The 14,687-nt window shown below is 37.0% G+C and overlaps 1 protein-coding gene across 1 annotated transcript; it reads left to right on the top strand.

Moving 5' to 3' along the window:
* Window positions 1–959: 959 nt before the first annotated feature.
* LOC134229843 (uncharacterized protein F54H12.2-like) lies at window positions 960–3,138 on the top strand. Its single transcript, XM_062711635.1, has 3 exons — window positions 960–1,051; window positions 1,140–1,362; window positions 1,726–3,138. The coding sequence occupies exons 1-3, from the start codon at window positions 960–962 to the stop codon at window positions 3,136–3,138; spliced, it is 1,728 nt and encodes a 575-aa protein (XP_062567619.1).
* Window positions 3,139–14,687: the final 11,549 nt, after the last annotated feature.

Here is a 14,687-nt window from a genome sequence, read left to right as displayed (position 1 = left end):
AAACACACGCATGAAAATAATAATCCGAGCAGTATCACTATGCCTTTTTCCTTCCAAACACTTGCAACTGTTGATATGGTCACAATTTACGCATCGGTATATCCCAATTCTGAAAACCTTAGACCCAATGCCATTACGTCAATGTCCTGTACTGCTCGATTGGGCCCATACTAAACGGCCTGCACTCGTTGAACTAGATAGCAAGATGGAAATTAGACGAATTCACTTCAGACCCGGGCCTTACACTCACCCCAAGGCTTTAACAGAGGAAATAAGTCCAGGACTACAGAGATCATTGAGAAAAATATGGAAATCCGTTGGTCATCCAGATGAAGAAAATTCTATGAAATTAGTATATTACGAGACCTATGATCGAGTGATGTATCAAATTAATGCAAAAATGCTTAGTCCCTTATGCATTCGTTTCCCCACATCCCTAGCTTATAAGCTAGGCATGGACAGTCAGAAAGTCATTCTTCAGAACGATACAGAAAACATGACCAAATGGATCAACATTAGTTACTTGGGAAACAGTACTGTGGATTTATATGAAAATCTGAAATCCATGTATGTCTATTGTGACTTGATTCAACCCCAGACGGTAGGCTCCAATGCCTTGAAACTCTTAAGAGTGGTGCCTTGTACATTTCATTTGGAGGATTCAAAACAAGCCAAATGGGAACCCATTCGAGCGGAATATTTGAAACTAAGTAAAAAACATTTCGATACCATTGAGATTCACATCATGACTCCTTTAGGGACTCCCATGCCCTTTGTAAGTGGTAAATCAGTGGTGAAACTTCATTTCAGAAAAGTCTACTGAGATGAATGTACCGTTATTGTGTTCCATCTTATTGGGCGTGGTGGCTTGCCTGGTCTGCTGTCTGTATTGTATTCAGCCGTAAAAAGGGTATAAAAGGAAGTCCCCCGAGGATATAAAGGTCAGTTGAACAAGCGACATGAACCATGCAGTATCATCCCGGATTCTTAGAGACAAAGAGGACACAGTTGGACTTATCATAAAGGTTTATTACGTCAAAAAGGCGGAGCAGTAGGTTCTATCATCTCTGGATTGGTGGGAGCCCTTCCCTTGGATAATTTCACCCGGAACTCCTGCTACAATTACTCAAATTGGGTAGGCTTTTAACTCACATGAAACCTCAAAAAGGAGGAAATTTTTTAAACTTCCTCTCGGCAGCAGTCCCTAACATACCCCTACCGGGCATAGGCTCAGGTTTGACTCTCAAAGAAGCGACCAAGTTAGCCATGGGGCCACAAAAAGGTCGAGGATTTGTCAAAGATTTACTCAAACATGGGAAACAACAAGCCATCATGGCCGGAGTGAAGATAGGCAGGGATGTGGTGGGAAAAAGAAAAAACATCAGAAATGCTCTTTTAACCCACGGACTCAATGCGGCCAAAAATACAGGTCTATTTGCTTTCAATCGAGGAGTTTCTTTACCCTTTAGAAAGAAGAAGAAGAAAAAAGGACAAACAGGTCAAGGAAGAAGAAGAAGAAAAAGAAGAAAGCAGACAGGGAAAGGAAGAGTCCTGTTAGCCCGAGGGGGTCCTAAGAGAAAAAGGAAAAAACAAGGAGGAATTCCTAAAAGAAAACGTCATTTAGATGTGTTTGACTGAGAGAGAGAGAGAGTATAAATAGGACAGTCCAGGGAACAGAAGGTTCATTTGTGAAAACTGAATCCTAGTAGACACATCATGTTACAGCCCGATTCCTGTGCGTGTGGGATGAACAATTTACAATTGTTTCAAGTCCCTCCGACTAATATTGCTTTAGAAGACTCGAAATGGGAAGAATATTACCCCATTTCCAGTACTTTAGATTCCGACACCGCTCCCATCGAATTTGAAATTAAAGGACAAGGAGATCACTATCTGGATTTATCTCAAACTTATGTTCAAATGGTATGTAAATTTACCAAAGACGATGGAAGTAATCTGACTGGGGCGAACAGCACTTCCAGTCCCGTGAATAATATCTTACATTCCATGTTTACGGAAATCGATGTCAGTCTGAATGGAAAAATAGTGACTCCGGGGACGGATACCTATCCTTACAAAGCTTATCTGGAGAAATTATTGTCTTACCGACCCAGAACTTTAAAGACACAGACGAGGGCCTGTAGTCTGTGGGAAAAAGATACGGCAGGACATATGGACGAAGTGGGGTTAGAGGCTCTTGGTGTAGCTCAAAATAAAACCTTTGATGTAACTCCAGCTGCAAATGGTGGTGCTGACACGGTGACCATTAACCAACCCATCCTCACAGCGTTACCGGCTAATTCTAAAAACGAAGGATTCCGAAAAAGACACCAAGCTATTGCTGACAGTAAGAAAATCAGTTTGCTGGATACTTTACATTTGGATTTGTTTCAACAAGATCGATTTCTACCTAATGGAGTGGACGTCCGTTTGCGATTTAATCGAGCTAGACCCTCTTTCTACATGATGATCAAAGGAGGAAGTACAGGAAAAGTGAAAATATTGAGTATGATCTTGTGGGTGAGAAAAGTCAAACCCACAGCAGTCATGATGAATACCATTAATCAGAGTTTGAATACCCACAGAGCCAAATATCCCTTGAGAAGAGTGGAAGTGAAAACCTTTACCATTCCCATAGGGACCCAGTCTAAGATAACGGATCATCTGTTTCAAGGTCAGATGCCTAAACGTCTCATTTTAGGCTTTGTGGAGAATGCGGCCTTTAACGGAGATAAAACTAAAAATCCCTTTCATTTCCAAAACTTTGGGATCAAGAAATTAGATGTCAGTATCAACGGAGAGACCATGAGTACTCGTTGTTTTGAGCCTAATTTCAACGACGATTTATATCTGAGATCATATCTCAGTCTGTATCAAGCTCTGGGAAAATTAGGAGAAGATTGGGCTCCGGACATCACCCTAGAAGAGTATAAAAGCGGCTACACTCTATGGGGCTGGGATTTCACTAAAGATCAAGAAGCGCAATCGGATAAATTCCACATCATAGAAACAGGAAATCTGAGAGTAGAAGTGCAGTTTACCAACAATACGGTTAACACCATCAATTGTGTGGTGTATGCAGAATTCGATAACTTATTAGAAATTAACAAACAGAGAGAAGTGAGCATTGATTACTAAAAAAAAAAAAAAAAAAAAATGGATACGGGACAATTGAGAGAAGTCTTATCCAGAGAATTCAAGAGTTCTTTTGGAGGCGTGTATCCTGTAGATTTATTACCGGATCAATTAAGACCTGGAGAAAAAGCTGTGGTGGTCAATACGGATCCTCAAGATCGACCTGGAGAACATTGGGTGTGTCTATATGTGAGCAATCCCGTGGTGGAATATTTCGATTCTTATGGATTTCCTCCCTTACAAATTTTATCCAGCGTCATGCTCAGCAATGGATTTATAATCCGTATCGCTATCAAGACTGGAATACCGATGTGTGTGGACAATATTGCGTGTATTATTTACATCAAAGAGACAAGAAAAGAAAGAAAACCGACGAGTGGCTATTCCCCTTTGACCAGAGTACGGCTTTACAAAGGGACAGATACGTAGCGAATTGGTTTAAAAACACTTATCATAAATTACCTACGGGTCATGGACAAAAGTGTCAATGTTTTTATCAAAATGTATTGTAAATGAGTTGTTTGTTGTTTGTTGTTTGTTGTTACAAAATAAAGAATGAAAAAAAAATCAAAATCTGTGTTCTTTGTCTTGTCTTTTGTTAGTGTTTTCAGAAAATCCAGTTTGAACTGGTTAGGCTAGACTGAGCTTTTGACTGTGAAGCGTGACGTCATAATCTTGAATCGGTGCCAAGTATTTACCTGTGTAGTCAGCATAAAAAAAAAACGTAGGTCAAACGTATGTTTTGCACACGGCCCTTATCTTTCAAGGTGAGGGGGTATAAAAACAAGGTGTTAAAGACGATCCTCCTCAGTTGGTGGGGCATGTGGTTGAGTAAACGACAGTTTGGCAAACGAATTCCTAGAATATTAGAAGACATGGAGATGGATAAAGATAAATTTGCCTTATTAGAAAAGAGAATGACGGAACCTATGGAGGGGGATCACGAAGCTCCTCAAACAAAAAGAAGAATAGAGTTGAAAACCCTGGATCCGGAACCTAAGAATGAATATATACCCCTGCATGAGCCTATCAATGATCCTAAATTTCCAGACAGATTTTACAGGACAGCCATTAATTGGACTTTCACCATTAAAGAGCCTAAAGAAGAAGAAGATATAGACATGTTTCTGAGCAACCAAGATGATTTCTTCTTCGGTTTCCAGTATTTGATTATACAAAAGGAAAGACATCCCTGGACAGGAGAACTGCATCAAATCAGGGGATTCATTCAAATGAAGGAACCAGAAGGAGGACTGACTATGTGCAGACTTCATATCACTGCTGATTTTGCCATGTCTCACAGTACTCCAGAATTGGAAAGTATGTTTTACAAACAAGGAGGTGACTATGAAGAATATGGTGTTCTGAAACCGGAGGAGAGAAATAAGGAATTGGAGCCCAGAGATTGGATAGAATGGGAGATAGGAGCTTGGAAGAAACCTGAAGCTATTGCAGCTAGAGAAGCTAGGAAGAAAAAGTTCTTAAAGAATGTGAGCTGGTCAAGATGTGAATAAAAAAATAAAAAAAAAGATTTGAACTGTTATTTATTGTTAGATCTCAATAAAAAAGAAAAGAAAAAAAAAATTGTGGGTTTTTTGTCATTTTTAAAAAATAGGTTATCTCCCTTTAACCATAGATTTTTTTTTTCAAAACACCAAAACAAAAAAGTGTTGAGGGTTTTTTAAAGATTGGTAAAAATAGATACAATTTAAAAAAAGTATAAATAGTAAACATGGTACAAAACACACCTCAGTTGTGGACTGGCTTCATTATGGGTAACACCTCCAGTAAAGAAATGAGTAAAGGAATGAGTAAAATTAAGTTTGGAAACTGAATGGTTACTTCAAATACAGATGAGGGAGGAATTTCTCAAGATATTGTGTCCATACCACCTCCCTTGATGGTAGAACATCCTGCAGTATTTATACCACCTCCCTTGATGGAAGAACATCCTGTAGAATATAAACCTCAGGAGGAGGAAAAAGAAAACATAAGACCAAACAAACTCTTGGAGGATATTAAGGCTCATTATCAAAATAAACAGAAAGAAAATACAGGCAATGGATATATTGCTTACTTAAAACAAGACAGAGGTAGAATAGCCAATAATTGGATATTTAATTTAACTGGGTGCAGACAGGAAGATGTAGATCAAATCATTGGAAGTGATTATCAATACTTGATCTTACAAAAAGAAAGGCATCCAGAAACTGGAAAACTTCATCATGTGAGAGGATTCATTCAAATGAAAAACAGGGTTCAAGGGAGATACATGTACAGAAAGATTCATAAATTAACCTGTTTTGAGATGTCTCACAGCACCCCAGAATTGGAAAGAACTTTTTATAGACAAGGTGACTATGAAGAATATGGAGTTCTAAAACCTGATGTGAGAAACAAAGAATTAGTTCCAAGAGATTGTAGATTTACCTGAATAAAAAAAAAAAATCTTGTTTTATTGTGTTGTTGTTGTTGTTCTATAAAAACAAGGGTGTTTTAAAAAATAGATTCATTTTACATCATGAGTCTCCAGGAGATACAAGGTGATTTACTCAACTGTGAGGTAGAAGCTATTGTTCATCAATGTAATTGTTTAACTGTAAAAGCTCATGGATTGAGTCAAAGTATTGCAGAGAAATTCCCACAAGCCAATCTCTATGCCACTCGCAGACCTCTAGGGACTAGAAATTTAGCCGTAGAAGAAGATAGAGGAATTCCAGGCACTATTAAGGTGTTTCCCTCACAAACTCCTGTGGTCATTTGTTTATTAGCTCAATGGGATTATGGAAAAGCAAGTCACCGACCTAAAAGAATTTCCACATATCAGGATACCCCACAAAACAGAGAGCAATGGTTTCAAGCCTGTTTACAAGAAATGGGGGAAAGTTTACCTTACCAGACTTATGCTTTTCCTTACAAGATTGGGTGTGGACTAGCCCAAGGAAATTGGATTCATTATAGACATTATATTGAACAATTTGTACACACTTATGAAAAACATGTGTACATTCTTCATCATCATCATCATCATTAATTGTGTGTTTTCATGTGATGTAAAATAAAGAAGAAAAAAAAAGTACCTTTTTATCTGTCATACTCTAATGTCTGTTTTAAACAGGAGATGAAGGTCCACCGCAATCCCCATGCACTCATAAGCAGATCTCTGGTGGGGGGTCAGTAGAAACACTCAAGTAGTTTTTTTTTCTTTTCCCCTGTGATATAATGTCAATATTTTAATGGAAAATTCAGAAATTCATCAGTAATTGGAGTCAAAACTTGCTATCTTTATGGTATTGATTTCCATTATCAGATTTTATTTTTTTTTATCCATTTTAAAAATATAAACATTTAAATAATTATCTTAATAATAATTAAATAAATTAAAATGATATCTCATTGAAACTTTTTTTTAGATTCAAGTTTTGTTTTTGTTTTTATGTTAGTTATTTCACTGTATATTTCCCAAAGGAAGACCAACAGCCAGGCTTCACTTCACTTAGAGAATGGATTGGTTAGGAACAAAACATATCTTCCAGGTTTGAGGACTGTATAGAAAAATAAAACCCATTTTTTGTTATTATGATTTAAATTACATGAGACAATGCCTCTTATAAATGTAATACAAAATAAAATCTCTTTTATATATATGGATTCCTATATATATATTTTTTTAAAGACAGATTTTATTTAGGATAGACTTTTTTGATGACATGAATAGCAGGCCATACTTTAAGCACATGACAAAACATTTTCTCAAATTACACAGAAATGGGTTATTTAAAGCTGACATTAAACATATTGAGGGATAACATATCACAATTATAAACAATGTGAAACAACTTTATACAAGGTGGATTACAAAGACAGATTTTACTTTTAAAATCTTGAAATTCGCCATGGCCGCCGAACCCATTTAGGATGACTTTTAAAAAACACTGATGTAGTATTACATGATTTTTACATTTTCTCAAATTTGCACAATGAAATGGATTATTTAGAAGCGTTTTTATAACATGTGTAAATACATCAAACATATAGGTGAGTTTGGATAACATTCACAATTATAAACAATGTGAAACAACTTTAAACGACCTACATAGGTAGGTTTACAAGCACATTTCACACGTTCACTGTAGGTAAAATATAAAGTCGAATAAGTCCAAATTCGCTATGGAAACTTTAAGTTTTATTGAACCCGAACCCGACTATATAAAGATGAAGTCATAAAAATAACATAACACTGATGTAGTATTACATGATTTTTTTATTTCTTAAAAACTAACAATGCTTCTAACTGTCGAATTCTCCTCCGAAATCGTATTCGATCCGCTACTAGGGCCATCCAGGGACTTCTCCGGTCTTCGGGGGGTAATTCGTAGATTTGATTGAGGCTGGTATTAAAAGTCACGGATTTCCTAGCCTGTGTGAAATTTCCAGGTATTTCATTCCGTATTGAATACATACTTTCTTCATCGCATCTATGTCCTGCCACAGTAAAATCACTTTGCCCGCTTGGGGATGGGTCAGGAAACTGTAAGGCTTTCCGAAATAACGGGTCAGGTTCAGTCCGTACCATTTCTGGGGCAGAATTGTTTTCATATGTCGACATAGAAAATGTATGGTAGCTAGTCTCCCCATACGACCCCCCTGACTTGAATCGCTGCCAAGTATTTACCTGTGTAGTCAGCATAAAAAACGTAGGTCTATCGTATTTTTTTTTTTGCACACGGCCCCCCTCACAGGTGATGCAACAGGTATAAAAAGGTAGGTCAAAGGTGCACACGGCCCTAAACAAACTTGAATCGCTGCCAAGTATTTACCTGTGTAGTCAGCATATTTTTTGCACACGGCCCTAAACAAACTTGACTCGCTGCCAAGTATTACCTGTGTAGTCAGCATAAAAAAAAACGTAGGTAAAACGTGCACTCGCCCCACAGCAGGTATATAAAGCAAAAAACTGTAAAATTTGACAATCAGTCTTGCTTGACACTTCGAACTTGACAGACGTGAAAAAAAAATATTATGGCAGAAGCAATGATGAATACTCCACACAACCCCAGCTATGTGATACCTGAAGGGTATGTAGGAGCCCCCATGCCAGAGTCACAGGATGCAGTTTCATTTGGGTATGTATAATCTTCCAGCATGCGAATAAAGAAGATATGGGCATATTAAATACAACTCTGGCTGGAATTGTCAACATGCTGTCTGGTGGATTGACAACAAGGTGAGTGATCTTGACAACAAGCTGACTGATCTGAAAAGTTACATCACTAAAATGAAAGGAGGAAGCACTTACCAGAAAAAACAAGGGGGATCAGGAGAAAAAAAGAAAACTAGACAGACGGATCCATGCTACATCTGCAAAGAGTTAGGGCATTGGGCCCCAGATTGCCCCAAGAAAGATTTGTGCTACAAGTGCGGGAAATCTGGTCATTGGGCTAATCAGTGTACAGAGAATGAGGAGGATCAACAATTAGTCAAAGAAATACAAAAACTGGAGAAAAAGCCTCAGGAACCCAAGAGGAAACTACCCCTGATGACCGATAAGGCCCAGAAGAAGAAAAAGTAAATTGTTGTATTTTTTTACTTGAATAAAATCTGTGTTCTTGTTTCTATTGTGTGTTATTGTTTTTTTTTCAGTTTTCGGAAAATCACTGTGAATGAGTGACGTCATAATCAAATTCTTGAGTATTTGCCAAAATCGTAGTAGCAGCGTTGTGAATCGTAGTAGCAGCGTATATAGTATAATGTAAACACCCCCGTATTTAGGGGGATTATATGTACTGAATTGACCCGGCTATCCCCCACAGACCCCTAATCTGCACTCTCTTGACCCACCTATCCCCCCCAGGGGCTGCACTCCCTTGACCCGCCAATCCCCACAGGGGCTGCACTCAGTTGAACCCCCTAACTTTGCAAATGTTGCACATGCTGAGATGAAATTTAGTATACAGATTTTTCAGATGAATATCTAGGTCAAGTTCTGTTTTGGGTACGATCGCACCAGTTTTCACAGAGTTATACCCCTTGGACTTAGAAAAATTTCAATTATTTGCAGTTTCTGGTCATTTTCTTTACAACCGTTGCACATACTTAGATGAAATTTTGTATGCAGATATATCACATGAATATCTGGGTCAAGTTCTGTTTTGGGTACGATCGCACCAGTTTTCACAGAGTTATGCCCCTTGGACTTAGAAAAATTCCAATTATTTGCAGTTTCTGTTCATTTTCTTTGCAAACGTTGTACATACTGAAATGAAATTTTTTATACAGATATATCACATTAAAATCTAGGTCAAGTTCTGGTTTAGGCATGATTGCACCATTTTTGACAGAGTTATACCCCTTGGACTTAGAAAAATTCCAATTATTTGCAGTTTCCATTCATTTTCTTCACAACTGTGCACATGCTGAGATGAAATGTAGTATACTGATTTATCAGATAAATATCTAGGTCAAATTCTTTTTTGGGTACAATCGTGCCATTTTTGACAGAATTTTGCCCCTTGGAATTGGAAAAATTCCAATTTGGGGGGAGGGGGGCATAAGTGTTTTACAAACATCTCTTGTTCCCTCTGTGCATAGTATTTTTAATGTAATTCAAGATCCACGTATCGGGGTAACTAAGCCAAAAAAGTGTTTATTTCACATATGTTAATCACACACATTGTATAATCTCGTTAAAAACTATAAATTTTATTATGTATTATTTTAAAAGGGATAATTGCATATATAGTGTAGCGGCTTAGATCAAAATTTCAGCAAAATAGTTCACTTGTGGATACAAGCATGAAATTTGGTACAGATGTATATCTGATACTACTTAATCTAAAAACATCGTTGGCCACCGCGATTTCCGCCATTTTCAAGATGGCCGCCACTAAAATAAAATGGCGACATTTTCATGCAGTTTGGCCTCACATACATTCTTTTACAACCAAATTTATTATACTTTGGCCGCTTAAAGAATCTTAAAAGTTTAAAAAGACTATAAAAATCATATTCCAACTTGAACGCTATAAATATAAAGACAAACTGATTTTCTTATAACGCATTACATCGCTCCCTATTGTAGAATTTAAATTCTCAATAAATCAAAAAAATCCTTCAGAGAACGTAAAATCTCATTGAGTGAAATATTCTTTCAAGCAACGTTTAATTTTAATAGCGAGCGCAGTGAGGCGGCGCGAGCGCCGCTCGCGTATCGAGCTCAATAGTCTAACGTGTACGAACGGAGGAAATTCGGGTTGAAATCTGCACATTGTTCCAAGAAATTTTTATCTCACCGCGTGAAAAAATTCCAAACTCCCAATAATCCTTTGCGGTGCAGAGCAACATGGTGGCTAAAACATAGCAACAACTTACTTGCGTTCGAAGTCTTTATTTGACGTCATACTTTCGTCACTTAACGGCTCGGGTATTTCCGATTTTAGCCGGAAACTTTCGAAAAGTTCGGAATCTCGATCCCGACGTCTGAGAAGTGATTTCTTTTTATTCTTTTCTTTTTTTAATGAACTGAAGATAGGCAGTGCAAGTTAATAAAAGCTATGTAAAGGTTTTTTTTAATAGTAAATAACTGCGCTCGCCCCAACGGTCGCACTGTAGAACATATTAAGTGAAATAATCAATCAAGGAACGTTAAATAAAAGGTAATGAATCAATTTTGTATTTATGACATAAAACAACAGGTAATCATTTGCTATCCACAATGAAGAATGCTATGGACTGTGAAGACAGCACCATCCTTTTTAAATCCAAGTAAAACGCCTGTGATGGCTTGTAACCAACCTTTATTTGTTCTTGTCAAATGATACGATGGGAATGACCGGAAACTTAAGGTGAAGATAGATTTGTTGTTAATATGTTTGATGGGTAGCATATTGAAATGGTAGCTTTCAAACTGCTTGGTGATTTGTTGAAAGGAAACGGCTGGATGACAGCATTAATTCAAGCAGACAGACGTTGCATATTCTGGAACAACTGCTGAGTCTTTCCTGACAGTTTCTAATCTTCCTAAATCAAGGCAAGATCATCTAATTACTGCCTGCTGTCTGTATAACTTGATAAAAAGGCAGACCAATATGCAAAGGAACTCCAATGAAATTGAAATAGATTACCTATTTTTCACAATTTAAATTTTGGTCAAGAATTCTTTTGGAACTCGTTGTCTTCTCTTTTGTAAAGTCTTGCAGAGAATCAGATTTTAGGCTTTACAAAGAATCTTTATCAAATCTGATTCCATATTCTTTGCCCTTGATCACATCAAATATGCTCGATGGCTACCATTTAACCTTTGGGTGCAAACAAAGCACCCGGACATAATTATACTAGTACTTAGAATTTGAAATAGGAATCTTTACTTGGAAAGATTAATAGTTTTCCAACATTGCCATTGGTCAAACCCATGAGCAGAATTCTATTGCAAAAGATGATGGTTAACGGAAGATCCAGCTGCATTAAAGGTGGTAGCTGGTACAGAAATCAGCATACTTAATAAAGAGTTCACATGAATATGTGGAAATGTTCAAGAGAAGAAGGAAAACATCACGAAGAAACTCATGCTGCTCAAGAAAGTTTTTTTTTTCAAAAGTAAATCCGGCTATGCCTATGGTTTTGAAAATGGTAAATCCATTTAATGAAGGGTTGTTGGATCTTTATAGTTGTTGTCGAAACCAAAACTGCAGATGAAATATTTAAAACGGGAGACATTGAGAAAGAACAATATATGGAATTCTTTTCAAGAGATCTGAAGGTGATAATCCATGTTTTATGAATTTGTTCAGAAGAATAAATTTCGCCTATTTAATCCCCAACAAAAATATGATTCTTCAAAGTCAAAGTTGGCAAATTTTGAAGATAATTGTACCCGTTTTTCTAGGTTATTTATTTTCTGTCAGAGTAAGCAATGCGATGTACAAGAATTTTTTGAACATGAAAACCAGGACCCCACCCCCTCTCTCTTTCTTAATGGTTTCTTAATACACATGTACGGTGTTAAATCCCAATTGATGCCTATTTGGAAGCAGGTCAAGAGTTGCCAAATAATGTACTGACAGTTGATTCACTGGTAATTAAGAGTACGTTAATTTTCTTGTAAACGGTAATTTGAGGGTATACACTATCTTCGATCAGTCATGGAACACTATTCTTCAGTGTGACGAAAACAAAACTGAACTTTTTGGGGGTTTTAGCAGACACAATTATATTCACGATTACAAAGGCAACTATCATTGTAGTAAGGAAGAAAATGTTGTCAGTATTAACAAAGCTATAGATACCAACTTTATACCACTTTGCAACTATGAAGATGCTGATACCTGTATGTTCCTCTATGCAAAACATGCAGCACCTGGGTGGTAGCAGATCAATCCACATGGTTAGCTCGAATACAGACGTTTATGTTATTAGTGTAACTCTTTTTGATGAATTAAATGTGGATCAGTTATGGATGACATTTTGAAAGGCAAAGATTTGCAATGGATACAAATTTATTATGTTGTTAGATCACTGAAACTATACCAAAGGCATTACCATTCTTTCATGCATTCACGGGTTGTGATACAGTGTCGGCCTTTGTTTGGAAAGGTGAAAAGACAGCATGGCAGGCCATGAATATGTTTGAAAACGCCACAGAAATATTCCAATTCTGGAGCACTCCTTGTGACAATTTGAAAGAACCTATAATCAATGCACTGGAAGAATTTGTTGTCATCATGTATGATCAGCAATGGCAATATCCTAAATGACGCTCGCATTGATCCCCTCCCTAAAGAGCTGCTCGTGTAGATGATAATTGGAGAACTGAATTGCAGATTGGTCATTTATGGGGTCAGTCACTATGCAAGTGGCTAACTTTACCCACACCTTCCAGTTGGGGTTGAGTAAAAAAAAATGCGTATTTCTGGTCCCACAGTGGACAAGCATACCTGCAATTACTGCATCATGTCAAGAACTAATAAAATGTGGGTGTAATATAACTTCAACTGTTTCAGGTCCGGATTACCTTGTATTGCTTTACGCAGCTATACACGGTTCAGAAGATTAAGTCAGTTATGTCATTAAATCAGTTTTTGTTTGTATTTAAGCGCATGCGCAGTGTATGTAGATATAAAATGAAGCTCAAATTATATCATTGACCAATTTCCCTTTTATTATTTCAGAAAAAAATAAAGTATTACCGAGTAACGTTCAAAATACAGTAAAACACGGTTATAGCGAAGCCCTGGGGACCTGTGAATTTAATTCGCTATATCCGTAATTCGTTATATCCGTATAACGAATTCGTATAACCATATACAGCGAATTCGCAATATGCATGTTTTCCTTCAAGTGTTACTATCAAATATGTTAGGGAAGCAAATATTACAAAACATGCCTTCGATAACTAAGGTTTTATTATGAATTGAATTTTATATACAAATGCTGAGAGAAAATAAAGTCAGTTCAAATAAACAAATTTTGAAAGTTTTGTAAGTTCGTTATAAAAGATGTAAATTTCATTATAAATTATACTCAATCAGTTCGCTATATCCGTAAATTCGTTATATCAGAGTTCGTTATAACCGTAAAATTTTACAAAGATTTGTTAAGAATTTTACCGGGGACCCAGAAAAACTTCGTTATATCCGTGAATTCGCTATATCCGTGTTCGTACTAAACGTGTTTTACTGTATTAGGAAACAAATATGAAAACAGACGCCATTTTGAAATAAGTGGCGGCCATCTTGAAAATGGCCGAAACTTGAATGGCCAACGATATTTCTTATTCAAGTAATAGTCAAAGAACCTTCATGCAAAATTTCGTGCTTGTATCCGCAAGTGAAATATTCTCCCCACTATCCGCTCTACGTATTCATGAACATTTTCTAAAACGAGGTAAATTATTGACAAACAAGTCGATGAAACAAGAATATCAACAGTCTCGTTTCAAGTCACCATTCGTGCGTTCTCTAGTCCTGCAATACAATGACCTTGTCAGCAATTACAAATTAACTTATCATTAGCCGACAGGTCACACCCGCCTTGTGCTCCTTGTCATGATCGGGAAATAACGGGAAAATAGTTCCGTAAGAAGTTTTCCCACCAGATCTTGTCCTGCTCCTTTCCAAAAACCTTAAAGTGGATCGCACGTCTGCTGTTAGTCCCCGTTCTCTGTACAGTCAGGAAAAGCCTCCCCCTCCAGGTCTATCAATTCCAGACTCTTTCGAAAGGGTCTCCGCAGTGTCTTCCATGTCTAAAATTAAATAATTTGAAATAAATAATATGCCGGTACACATGGGATTGATATTGACATGATTAAGTATAACATATAAATGAGGTTTATTCATAAAATGGCAATCTCTACCTTTCCTGTTGACCATCTCTTCCAAACGAGTATTGCTTTGCCTGTATTGTCATTAATTACTTCAAATACGCGAGGTCTGCTGTGATTTCTCTTCGAATTGACAAATGGCATCACCCACTCACTGATGTTATACATTATATGAAAAAATTCTAGTCTTCAATGAGAATTATATTATAAATTGAAAAAACCACACACCACACAC

The sequence above is a fragment of the Saccostrea cucullata genome, unplaced genomic scaffold (assembly GCF_032062105.1).
Source record: "Saccostrea cucullata isolate Sc308-1 unplaced genomic scaffold, CSIRO_AGI_Scuc_v1 ctg13053, whole genome shotgun sequence".
In the NCBI taxonomy this organism is placed as follows: domain Eukaryota; kingdom Metazoa; phylum Mollusca; class Bivalvia; order Ostreida; family Ostreidae; genus Saccostrea; species Saccostrea cuccullata.
Note: the sequence above shows the minus strand (reverse complement) of the source record. Positions and strands in the feature narration are given on the sequence as shown.